At 40.6% G+C, this 13,326-nt stretch overlaps 1 protein-coding gene across 15 annotated transcripts; it reads right to left on the reverse strand.

The window, feature by feature from the left end:
* Positions 1 to 887: 887 nt before the first annotated feature.
* LOC123407165 lies at positions 888 to 10,276 on the reverse strand. 15 transcript variants are annotated; one of them, XR_006612558.1, is made up of 7 exons: positions 10,006 to 10,276; positions 9,739 to 9,849; positions 8,608 to 8,682; positions 8,206 to 8,536; positions 8,008 to 8,134; positions 2,565 to 2,762; positions 888 to 1,367 (listed from the first exon to the last, which is right to left on the reverse strand). XR_006612558.1 is itself a non-coding variant. In XM_045100241.1 (5 exons), the coding sequence occupies exons 2-5, from the start codon at positions 9,793 to 9,795 to the stop codon at positions 1,252 to 1,254; spliced, it is 375 nt and encodes a 124-aa protein (XP_044956176.1). In that variant the 5' UTR covers positions 9,796 to 9,849; positions 10,006 to 10,266; the 3' UTR covers positions 888 to 1,251. The 15 variants fall into 15 exon arrangements, 7 of the variants coding, with proteins under 7 accessions (XP_044956176.1, XP_044956177.1, XP_044956171.1 ...); XR_006612557.1 differs by having other exon boundaries at positions 888 to 1,375; XR_006612555.1 differs by lacking the exon at positions 2,565 to 2,762 and adding an exon at positions 9,063 to 9,277 and having other exon boundaries at positions 888 to 2,515; positions 8,206 to 8,495.
* Between the last annotated feature and the right edge of the window lie 3,050 nt (positions 10,277 to 13,326).

A 13,326-nucleotide genomic window follows, 5' to 3' on the forward strand; every position in this document is an offset into this window, starting at 1 on the left:
TCAGGAGTTAACTACTATTTCCTCCTAAAAAAATGATTAATTTTATAATTACACATCTCATGTTGATGTCATCCTAAAAACATGAATGTACAGGATGGATATGAACTCAGAAAACTAATTTTGGGTCGCTAACATTCAAGGACAAGAATGTGAAGATAACATGCCTGCTGGTGTATTGGAATTCATCAATTGTATCAGGAAAATCCATAGTAAAACTATCTTTACCTGATACTGCTATTTTATGAATTCAACCCGCAGTCAAATAATTACTCATATTTCTGATTACATTTTCTTTACCAATATTATTGTGCAGGGAGCTCAATCGGTGGAAGGTGATATATCAAAGAGAATTTTATCAACCAACAGTTAATAGGCAGTGAGCAGTGAGACAATGAACATGTAGATCTAGAGTTTTTTTTAGATAGTAAAGCTGGAGTTTGGTTTGTACTAAAGAAATCAAATAAGAAGTTCTAAGACAGATGCAAATTCTTTTAGAGATAGTCGTGTGATGTGTTGATGAAATATTATTTTATAGGTGCTTGTCATTGGTTATGTTTGTTTCATTTTTTGCTTTGCTTTTATATGTGATGCCTTGGTTAAAAAGGTATATGTAGTATTTCTGGTGCTTACGTTACATAACCAAAGCATTTACTTCTTAGTTCTTTTCAAATATATACAAAACACAATCTAATCCGAGTTACATTGTATACCATGGTTTCAATACAATTTTTGTGTGGGTAACACGTTTATCCATCCTAAGAAAACAAAATATTTAGCAAAAGGCCAGTGGGTTGCAACGGAAGACAGAAAAAAAATACGCCATAGAAAAATATCAAATGGGCTATATTGCAACATATAAAAATAATTAATATATGCTTAAAAATGTATAAATCAAACCAATTTATTTAAGCAACTCAAATAGTAGCATGATTCTACATTAAATAATGCTCAAGTCCTATTGGATCACTTTACACTATACACTGTTCTCAACTGTATAATGTTCACTGTATACTGTACACTGTTGCAGCAGTGTTTGCAGTCGAAGCTGTCTTTGCTTTGCATGAGTCCGTACTCTAATCAAATTACAGCTATGCTAAGCAAGAGTCCGAATTCTAATCTAATTACATACACATGGTGCAAGAGTCCGAATTCTAATCTAATTACATACAGGTGATGCAAGAGTCCGAATCCTAATCTAATTAGATACACAATGATGCTCCTTTATAAAAATAGGACATAGATTCCCCTGGATTAGCTACTTTGTACGTCAACTTCGCACAACAAGTCGTGCCCTTTATACACCAGCATACGAGCCGTTGAAACTAACACATCGCTGGACAGCCCGTGTTCCATCTGAGGTACGCTGTCTGCAACACTATATGATACTTATCAGATAACTTGTATATACTTGAAGGTGATGCCTACCATAGAATAATCTGAGATACAATCAGAAATTTGCTAAAATTTGCTGAGTTATAATAGAGCAAAACATATCAGTTATGGCATCTGGTCATTAACATGCATATGTGATGTAAGCCTAAATGTTAACCAGCAACCATATAACACTGTCAAGCTATATAAGTACTACCAGTTTATATCCATATGAACCAAGTCTCATGCCCACTCAAAAACACTATGTTGCATCTCCCAGTGAAACTCATATGAACATAAATGCAGTAACATGATGATAGAAATCTGGTGATAGAAATCTGGAGATAGCACTAATCGATCTACTCGATGTCATCTGTAGTTCGTAGGTAAATAAAAAAATGCGCATGTCAACTTGAAGTCCTAGATAGTTTGTACAAATACTCATATCACCAGACTGCCCCTTTAAACCTGTATGGATGAGCGTTCTATTAATATATATTTTTCAGGATGCTATGTTAAAAATATAATACTGCCTTGTACAGATTAAATCTATTATATCATTAATTTGGAATTCTTACATTATACAAAATCTCATACATGAAACTTATTTGGAGCAAATGGATGCAGCCAAAGAACAAAAAAGAAAGAGAGATAGAGATCGGTATGCACGGATGACAAATGAAGAAAGGCAGGAGTCAAAGGAAAAAATAAAAAGGAAAAATAAAGAGCGGAATGAACGGATGACCGAGGAAGAAAGGCAGGACAAACTGAAAAAAAGGCGCGAAGCCTATCATCAAAAGAAATATTCAGAAAAGACACCAGAACAAAAGGCGACACAACGCACACAAGAAAAAAAATACGAAAACATGCAACCAGAACGGAAGAAAGCAAGAGTAGAACAAATTGAAGTTCGTCGCCAATTGAAACGCAACACACCATCAAAGGATTCAATTGCAATGGAGAACCCTGAATATGTCGCAACCGAAGAGGAAGTTAGAAGCTCCAAATTAACTACAAAACACAGGAATTGTGTCGCAGGAGGAAAAAGGCAAACATTGATACATGAGCGTAACGAAGAATTCACAAGAAGACGGAAGCAAACTGTCGCCGAATCATCAAAAGAAGATAAATCTATGACGGAAACCTGCGATGAAAACAATCAACCATTAGAGCAGCCACAAGTCATGACTTACGGTAAGAATCTCGATTTTATACTCGCATTCGAATTTATCTGTAGAACTAACAATCTATTCTGGACAGACATTCCCTCCTGAATGTTTCCACGCATCAGAGAAACAGATAGACCAACAGAATCATTATACAATGATGATCACAATAAAGTGGCTTTGTGGGAAGACATCCCATCCACAATGCTTCCAACAATCCAAAAACTGCATGCACGAATACAATCATTATGCAATGATGATCATGGTAAGTTTATACATATCACATATAAATACATTTATGTACAAACTTTTTTATATATAACAATAAAAAATAATTGCACAGGTAATGATGGAATCATGTATGAGAAAGAAGAGACTATTAAGGAAATAGATGCGGCAACAAAAAAATATACAACGAGGATCACGGTAAGGTTATCAATTTCATATATGCTCTTATGCAATAAAACAAATCTCTCTCTCTATACACACACACACACACTCAAAATAAAAAATAAAAACACAGGTAATGATGGAGTCATATTTGAAGAAGACACCGACGAAGATGAATACATGTTCACCGGTGAAGGTATGCTTAACACAATTAAAATAAATTTTCGCATTATATAATACTACTTACTAAATTTAATTTGTTGCATATAAAACCAGAGTTGGACATGGAAGTGGAAATTGAAACCATAGAAGACGAGGCCCTCAACCCTGATCCATATGATTTCGTCTACAGCAACATACCGACAAGCACAAACGTGCTCCAAAAAGAAGAAGATTGCAGATTCTGCCATGCAACCAAATTCAAGTATGAAACTGAAGGATTATGCTGCAGAAAAGGACAGATAAGACTAGCCAATCCAAAAACACCACCTGAACTCATGAGACTTTGGACAAGCAACGACTCCGATGCAAGAAATTTTCGGCAAAATATAAGATTTTTCAATGGGCACTTCTCATTTACTACCCTATACTGCCACCTCGACAGAGAAACAACTGACATGCGAACAGCTGGTATTTACACCTTTTGAGCACATGGTCAAATATATCATAACATAAACTCATTCGGTAATAATGACTCGCATCCAAAGCATCTCCAGTTATACTTCTACGATGATGATACAAACTTAGAGCATCGATACCGTTATTGCCGTGAGGAAATGTACGAGCAAGACAAGGATGTGATCGGAATAATAATAGACATCCTACGCAGTAACCCGTACTCTGAATAGTTCAGGAGTTTAGGGAAAGCCCAAAACTTTGAGGACTACAGACTCATTTTGAACATTGACCAGAGATTGGACCAAAGAACATACAACACACCAATTAATTCAGAGGTAGCTGCAGTGTGGATTGAAGGAAATGAAAGAAGAGATACTTATGACAGAAATGTAATATTACCAAAGAGGGACACACGTGAGGTAGATATTGGTGATGATGATATCAGTAATGACGATGACCCAGGTAAAAAAGATCATATACTATTATATCCAGTATTGATGACCCAGGTAGAAAAGATCATATACTATTATATCCAGTATTCAATTTTCATATATGACTACGTATTTAACTAACTTATTATGCTGTCATATTTGCACAGATTCAGCCAGTGGTCTGTGGGTAACCATGAGAGAATACTACTGCTATAAATTCCATACACGACCAAGTATATTCAACCCAATTTTGCATGGCGGACGGCTTTTCCAGCAGTTTGTTGTAGATACATACATCAAGATTGCAAGCTCCAGACTAGATTTCATTTGGCACAATCAAAAGGAAATAAGGGCGGACCTATACCAAGGCCTTCTAGACAACATTCAAGCTAGAGAACAGAATGGAGATGCAGTCGGAAAAACGAGAATACTTGCATCATCATTTATTGGAGGGCCACGAGATAAACTACGTTGGTATCTTGATGCTATGGCTTTAGTTAGAAAATATGGAACGCCAGATGTATTCCTAACAATGACCTGCAACCCCAACTGGGAAGAGATCACACGTGAACTAGAAACTGGACAAACTCCACAAGATCGCCCAAACATTGTCCTTCGTGTTTTCAGGGCCAAGCTACAAGAAATGAAGAAACAACTATTTGAGAAGGCCATTCTTGGAAAGGTTCAAGCATATACGTATGTCGTATAATTCCAAAAGAGGGGATTACCCCATGCTCACTTTCTGCTAATCATGACCGGAAAATACAAGTACACATGTCCAGAGCAATATGACAGAATCATCTCTGCCGAGCTACCTAACAAGCACAAGTACCCAGGTCTATACAGAATGGTAATCAAACATATGATGCATGGTCCTTGCGGTGCATTGAATAGAATCTATCCATGCACAAAGAATCACCCATCATGCAAGAACAATTATCCAAGGGCATTTAACGAAACTACGATTCAAGGCAAGGACTCCTACCCAATATATAGGAGACGCGGTGACGGTCGGACTGAAACGGTCCGAAATTGCAAAGTGGATAACAGGTGGGTGGTTCCTTACAATCCATATCTCTTAAAGATGTTTAACTGCCACATAAATGTTGAGATATGCTCAAACATTAAAGCCGTTAAGTACCTCTTCAAGTACATCTACAAGGGTCATGACCGAGCATCTGTATCTGTAACTGACAAAGCAGACGACGTCGAAATCGATGAGATTAAGCAATACAGAGACGCACGGTGGGTGACACCTCCTGAAGCATTGTGGAGAATATATGGCTTTGAGCTAAGCAAAATGCACCCAACGGTCTTGAAATTGCAGCTACATCTACCAAATGTGCACATGGTTTCATATCATGGAATGGAAAAAATACAGAATGTTATTGACCGTGAAGGCACGGAAAGGTCAATGTTGACTGCGTACTTTGAAGCAAATAGCTTACATGAAAAAGCACGAGGCATACTGTAAAGAGAGCTTCCAGAACATTATACTTGGCAAAGTCAGGGAAAGTTTTGGCAACAGACGAAGCGAGCCGCTGTGTTCCAGGTTGGCAGGATCGTCTCAGCACACCCGGCTGAAGGAGAACGATACTATCTTCGAGTACTACTAAACCATGTGACAGGCGCCACCATCTACGAAGACCTACGAACAGTCGATGGACAATTAATGCCTACCTTTCGTGAAGCTGTAGAAAAAAGAGGACTCATCGAGGCAGATAGCACATTGGATGATTGCATGACAAAAGCAGAACTCTTTCGGATGCCATCATCACTACGCAGGCTATTTGCGACAATCATGGTTTTTTGCGAGCCAAGGGACGTACGTAGCCTCTGGAACAAACACCTCGAGGCAATGTCAGAGGACTATACCAGAAATTGCAAATGCAAGCACACAGTCGAACAAATGGTTCTGAAAAATATCAGAGACATGTTGCAATCAACGGGAAAAGACATAGAATCGTTTCCTCTTCCAAAGATCGACCAACAACATGAGACGACAGATGACGTACCAACGGAGATCATCGAGGAGTCCTCCATCGAGGTGGATCATGAAGACATATCTTTGAATAAAAACCTAAACAACGAGCAGAGGGAGGCCTACGACAAAATCCTAGCAGCAATTGAATGCCAAAGAGGAGGTATATTCTTTGTTGATGGACCTGGAGGCACCGGAAAAACTTTTCTTTACAGGGCGCTCTTGGCCACAATACGCGGACAAGGCAAGATTGTTGTGGCGACAGCCACTTCCGGTGTTGCTGCTTCAATAATGCCCGGAGGGAGGACCGCACACTCGAGGTTCAAGATTCCACTAAAAATAGACGATGGGGCTAATTGTGGATTCACAAAACAGAGTGGGACAGCCAAGCTACTCAAAGCAGCATCACTAATAATCTGGGATGAAGCATCTATGACCAAGAGGCAGACAGTGGAGGCACTAGACAAAAGCATGCGGGACATAATGGACAAACAAGAACTTCCATTCGGTGGAAATACTGTCGTATTCGGAGGGGATTTTAGGCAAGTGCTACCTGTTGTCCGAAAGGGAACAAGAGCACAGATAGTAGATGCATCACTACGAAGGTCCCAGCTTTGGAATTCAATGTGTCAATTGAAGGTTGTGCGCAACATGAGGGCTCAAAACGACAAGTGGTTCGCGGATTACTTACTACGCATTGGAAACGGAACCGAGGAGACAAATGAAGATGGTGAAATACTAATACCTACAAGTATATGTGTGCCAAATAACACGGATGACAATAGCTTGGATGGGCTCATCGACAGTGTCTACCAAATGGATAATGCTTCCCTAAAAGATCCAAAGTACATCACGTCAAGAGAAATTTTATCCACAAGGAACGATTCCATAGACAGAATCAACCTACAAATGATTGATCGCTTCCAGGGGGAGGAGATGGTATACCACAGCTTCGATTTGGTAGAAGATGACCCGCATAACTACTATCCACCAGAGTTCCTAAACACTCTAACCCCAAATGGACTGCCTCCACATATGTTGAAGCTCAAAGTCAATTGCTCAATCATACTACTCAGGAACATCGACCCTGCTAATGGACTCTGCAATGGAACGAGGTTGGTCGTACGCGGATTTCAAAAAAATACAATTGATGCAGAGATTGTGGTGGGAAAACACTCTGGAATGCGAGTTTTCCTGTCACGTATACTATTATGCCCCTCTGACGACGACATGTTCCCATTCAGTTTTAAGAGGAAACAGTTTCCAGTCAGGCTAAGTTTTGCAATGACAATAAACAAATCACAAGGTCAAACAATACCAAATGTCGGCGTCTACCTTCCTGAACCAGTTTTCTCACATGGTCAACTATATGTGGTGCTTTCTAGAGCAACCGCGACATCAACTATTAAGGTACTAGCACGTACACATGATGTCAACAACCAGAAGACTAAAAAGACCAGTACAGTCGACACATACAAAAAGGGAAAAAAGAATAAGAAGACGAGTACAAGTGGGACCTATAGGAAAAATATTGTCTACAAGGAAGTCCTCACCAAATAGGTAATGCTTAGGATAAACTAAAGTGTTTATATTTCACATTGCATTGCTTATTTCTAACCTTAAATATCTACAGAAACATTGCAGCCAAGTGACAACGTCGGAATTATAATCCAAACAAGATTCTCTTCAAGGAGGAATATTCATTACTATATAATGTCATTCATGATTTTAAGCTTCAGTTCAATATGTTCCGCTATCTTTCCTAACACTTCTAATTTCCGAATAACTATGGCTACCTCTTGCAAATCACACTACCGCAAAACTTAAAAGAGCTCTTGGTTTTTAAGAAAATAATCTGAACCCAGCATATAATTTGAAGTTAAAAATACATTTTAATTGAAACAATAGTACTCAATAAATACGCTAAAGGTAGGCAGTGTAATTCTATTTCAAGTTATGTGCAGGCATGAAGTATAACAACACGTCAATTGGTAGCAACCAACCAAGAATAGTAACACCGCCAACAACGAGATATAAAATAGAGCAGAACCTGCTCTTTTTTCTGCTTGTTTCTCAATTGCTTCTGTTTGTTGCTTGCCCAATGTTCGACAGTAAACCCAAACTCGAAGAGAACTTTTGTACAACAAGGGAAGTAGAAAAAGACCAAGCAAAATCCCCTGCCAAAAGAAGTACGAGATGTAAATGCTATAAAGCTCAAGTCAGACGATTGAAATAACAAATACTCTACCTGAATAACTGTGGCTATCTCGCTTTGAGTTTCAGGTGTGTATATGAATGATCCTGATGATCCAGAGAACTCCATCTCCCAGTAAAATTAAAATTATACAGACCATCAGATTTGCTCTTTTTTTATAGCAAACATATAGATATTTATGATAAGATTTCTGCACTCATCTGGTCCACTAATGTCATACAAACTTTCTTCTTTTCTCATTACTTCCTATTTTCTCGTTCCTCAATTGCTTCTATTTGTTGCTTCCCAATGTTCGACAGTAAACCCAAACTCGAAGAGAACTTCTGTACAGCAAGGGAAGTAGAAAAAGACCAAGCAAAACCCCCTGCCAAAAGAAGTACGAGATGTAAATGCTATAAAGCTCAAGTAAGACGATTGAAATAACAAATACTCTACCTGAATAACTGTGGCTATCTCGCTTTGAGTTTCCGGTGTGTATATGAAGGATCCTGATGATCCAGAGAACTCCATCTGCCAGTAAAATTAAAATGATACAGACCATCAGTTTTGCTCTTTTTTTATAGCAAAAATATAGATATTTATGATAAGATTTCTGCACTCATCTGGTCCACTAATGTCATACAAACTTTCTTCTTTTCTCATTACTTCCTATTTTCATCTCAAAAAAATTCTTTGTGTTGATAAAATCCTTTTGCAGAGCAACATCAGGTATTTGGTGATGCAAACATTGATTTAATTACCCCGATAGTAGATAATGGAACCATTCCAGAATCTGGACAATTTGACACTGTTAATGAAAATTCTACTCAACATGGAGACGACTCCATGGAAGAACAATTGATGCAGTCACCTGCTGCGGCGTCAACATCTATCTGGTCCGGACAATATACCTGAAGAAAGTAATTCTGATTTTGTGCTAGCCGGTGTGCAGAATCATTTGTCAATAATGAAGGATCTTGTGTTGTAAATCAACGGAAAGAAATGGATTATTCCGACCACGCTATTGAGGTCCATTGCGAGGAATAAATACAGTGCTCATCTTATGAGGTAAACTAGGCCATGCCAACACCTTTAGATAATTTGACACTGAATGGTGATGGTTCACCTGATATGAACATGCGATAAAAATATTATGTTAGCCTGACTGCATCGATGATGCAATATGCACTGAAAATTGCAAATCTTAATATTCCGTCACCAAATTCCTTATCATTTTGACTAATCTGAGCGTCACATTTGGGTTACATAGTGTACTGCTTAGGTTGTACTCATTAGAAACTTCCTAATACAGTTGTATTCCCTAAATTCTTCATGTTTCCGATTTCTCTTAATGTATGATGCACCGTTGTTAGTTGCTCTCCTATATCTCTCTGCTCTGCTGCAAATCTTTTGATTCACACGGGCCATTTTGCTATAAGATCAATAGGGCAAGTAGAAAGAAGGTTTCTTTGTGAGCCACTGAATACACTACAAAACAAGGATCTAGGGAAAATTTATAAATGCCTGTTAGGATATGCAATCAGATATAAACAGAAGAACAGAAATAAAGATCTAATTACATCTTACACTTTTGTTGCCAAATTCAGAATTTTCTTTTCCCCAAACACAGGAACAGAGATCCATCTCCTACTCCTGGAAAGCAAACTGCAGACTCTAATTGTACAACAGATCCTGCTCCTGCATCCCCACAGCATATAAATTTCTCTGCATCAATTGACCAAACTTGTGTACCTATATCTGATGCAGGGATGGATGGAACATGGAGGTGGCAGGAAAAGAGAAGGTGAGTTGTAGGGGTGGTGGATCCCAGCCAAGAAGGAAGGAGGGACTAACCTAGGGCCGCTGGAGATGCGCCGGCGCAGCCCTGCCCGAAACCCTAGCCACGGGGTGGTTCCAACCGGGCGGTTCAGGATGGGAGCCAAGAATCTGGCCGGAGGAGAGGGACGCGCAGACCGTGGGGAGCTCGGGAGCGTACTGCGTGCCGCTGTAGGTCGTCGGAAGTGCCCAGCATGGGCAGCGGCGGCGGCGGTGACTTCGTGGGCAAGGAGAGGGGCGAGCCAGTGCTCTTGCTGTGGTAATGTTTTTTTCCTCGGGCCCTGCAGGTTTGGTGTAGCCAAGACGAGGAAGCAGGTCGCCAAATGCGAAAATGATCAATTACTCTACCAAACACCAATGCCTTTTTTTAATAGCGTGAATTGTTATTGTACTGCAAGTAGTTTCAGCAAAGCCCAAGATTCTTAAAATGTTAAAGAAAAATAATTATTTCAAAAAGGTTCCTTTTCAAACAAAAGCTGAAAATTCATAAAAACAATACTTCTTAGAAAATATTACAATTTTTATGCATACATCAATTTTTAAAAATAATTTAACATTTAACCTTATTATCGACAATTAATAAAAATCCATATAAAAATGATGCACAATGACACATGAAGCAAGTTGTAAAAAAACAATAAGAAAAAATGTTCTACACACAAATATTCAAAAGGATAAAAAAAACCTTATTACACCACAATAAAAAGATCCTTTTGAAAAAAAATACGAATTTATCTTCTACAAGAAAATTAGAAATTTAATAAAAATTTAAGCAGTATCGAATATTTTAAAAGAAAACATTTAACATTAGTATACATATTTATTATAATTAATGGCGCATAATGGCATAACAAGGAGGTTTTGTATTTTTTTCCTGCCCGGTGCAACGCACGGGTCCGTCGGAAAACCCACCACATCATTTTTATAAAATGGCCCCTGTAATTTTTGTTATTCAACCCACAGTTCAAAACCGTTTTGTTCATAAACGACACAAGCGACCCGACCCAAGCGTACCTAATAATAATTAAAAACGAGCGTCGTTCTCCGCATGATCTCGCCTCGCTTGACCAGTTTCGGAAAAGGACTCTGCAGGAGCCTCGAAGCATCACGGCCCGATCCATGACTATATAAATTAACACCAGTCAATATATCAAGCCTCAAAACTCCTTGCTACCGAAATCGCGTGTCGCTCCCCAGACAACTGCGCGTTCAGTCGCGCTCATCTTCCTCCCCATCGGCTATAGGTCAGGCAGTCCTGAAATCTTAAAAAAAAGATAATTGGTGCGACTCCACGCCACCGAGCTCGCCCGCGGAGAATCAAGATCTCCTCCGCTCCCTCGCCTGTGAGTCTCATCGAAATCGAGCTCCTGGAGAGGCAGGAGCTTGCCTCGCTACCTTGGCTGTGCTGGTCGCCGGTCGCCGGCCGCCGCACTTGCGCAGTTACCTCGAGTGCCTCCAAGCGACACAGATCTAAGGTAGGAAGGGACTTTGCGTGGAAAGAGAGAGATGGAGACTTAGAGAGATGATGCATGGACAAAATCGCTGGAAAGAGAATAACGGCAGACAACCAACCGTCGATAGCCTATCCATCTTACCATCAAACCAAAACAAATATGGGTCCCATGAAGGGGCGTGCGGTGTGTAGCACAATTGACTGCATGATGTGCTCTAGATTTTCTATTATATTCTTTTTTATGCGTACACAATATATGGCTCATTTTGAGCTGAGATTTTTGCAAGCACAAGTGAATTTTGTGCCTCCTAATGATTACGCATGTCTCATGGATCTGTGGCTACTGGCTTACTACTGCTTGTTTGTCACATGATTAGTCATGTGGAGATGAATTTCTGGGTACAAGTGATTAAGCTTGTGATTTTTGTTGGGGAACGTCGCATGGGAAACAAAAAATTTCCTACGCGCACGAAGACCTATCATGGTGATGTCCATCTACGAGAGGGGATGAGTGATCTACGTACCCTTGTATATCGTACAGCAGAAGCGTTAGTGAACGCGGTTGATGTAGTGGAACGTCCTCACGTCCCTCGATCCGCCCCGCGAACAATCCCGCGATCAGTCCCACGATCTAGTACCGAACGGACGGCACCTCCGCGTTCAGCACACGTAGAGCTCGACGATGATCTCGGCCTTCTTGATCCAGCAAGAGAGACGGAGAGGTAGAAGAGTTCTCCGGCAGCGTGACGGCGCTCCGGAGGTTGGTGATGACCTTGTCTCAGCAGGGCTCCGCCCGAGCTCCGCAGAAACGCGATCTAGAGGAAAAACCGTGGAGGTATGTGGTCGGGCTGCCGTGGAAAAGTCGTCTCAAATCAGCCCTAAAACCTCCGTATATATAGGTGGGAGGGAGGGGAGGAGGCAGCCTCAAAACCTAAAGGTTTGGCCGAAATTGGAGGTGGAGGAGTCCTACTCCAATCCTACTTGGAGTAGGATTCCACCTTCCCACTTGGAAACTCTTTCCACCTTGTGTTTTTTCCTTCTCAAACCTTATGGGCCTTAGTGGGAACTTATTCCAGCCCATTAGGGGCTGGTTTATCTCTTCCCATAGCCCATGAGACCCCTTGGGGCGTGACACCCCTCCCGATGGTCCCCGGCACCCCTCCCGGCACTCCCGGTACACTACCGATGAGCCCGAAACTTTTCCGGTAATGCACGAAAACCTTCCGGTAACCAAATGAGGTCATCCTATATATCAATCTTCGTTTCCGGACCATTCCGGAAACCCTCGTGACGTCCGTGATATCATCCGGGACTCCGAACAACATTCGGTAACCAACCATATAACTCAAATACGCATAAAACAACGTCGAACCTTAAGTGTGCAGACCCTGCGGGTTCGAGAACTATGTAGACATGACCCGAGAGACTCCTCGGTCAATATCCAATAGCGGGACCTGGATGCCCATATTGGATCCTACATATTCTACGAAGATCTTATCGTTTGAACCTCAGTGCCAAGGATTCATATAATCCCGTATGTCATTCCCTTTGTCCTTCGGTATGTTACTTGCCCGAGATTCGATCGTTAGTATCCGCATACCTATTTCAATCTCGTTTACCGGCAAGTCTCTTTACTCGTTCCGTAATACAAGATCCCGCAACTTACATTAAGTTACATTGCTTGCAAGGCTTGTGTGTGATGTTGTATTACCGAGTGGGCCCCGAGATACCTCTCCGTCACACGGAGTGACAAATCCCAGTCTCGATCTATACTAACTCAACGAACACCTTCGGAGATACCTGTAGAGCATCTTTATAGTCACCCAGTTACGTTGCGACGTTTGATACACACAAAGCATTCCTCCGGTGTCCGTGAGTTATATGAT

Source organism: Hordeum vulgare, chromosome 7H (genome assembly GCF_904849725.1).
Source record: "Hordeum vulgare subsp. vulgare chromosome 7H, MorexV3_pseudomolecules_assembly, whole genome shotgun sequence".
Classification (NCBI taxonomy): domain Eukaryota; kingdom Viridiplantae; phylum Streptophyta; class Magnoliopsida; order Poales; family Poaceae; genus Hordeum; species Hordeum vulgare.

Excerpts from the sequence above, each read along its gene's own strand:
- LOC123407165 (XM_045100236.1), bottom strand. The coding sequence starts at position 9,795 with ATGGATCTCTGTTCCTGTGTTTGGGGAAAAGAAAATTCTGAATTTGGC. Across the intron at positions 8,281-9,738 it reads CTGAATTTGGCAACAAAAGT|ATGGAGTTCTCTGGATCATC; the intron begins GTAAGATGTAAT and ends TTTTACTGGGAG. Across the intron at positions 5,625-8,007 it reads ACAAGCAGAAAAAAGAGCAG|GTCTTCGTAGATGGTGGCGC; the intron begins GTTCTGCTCTAT and ends GACTGTTCGTAG.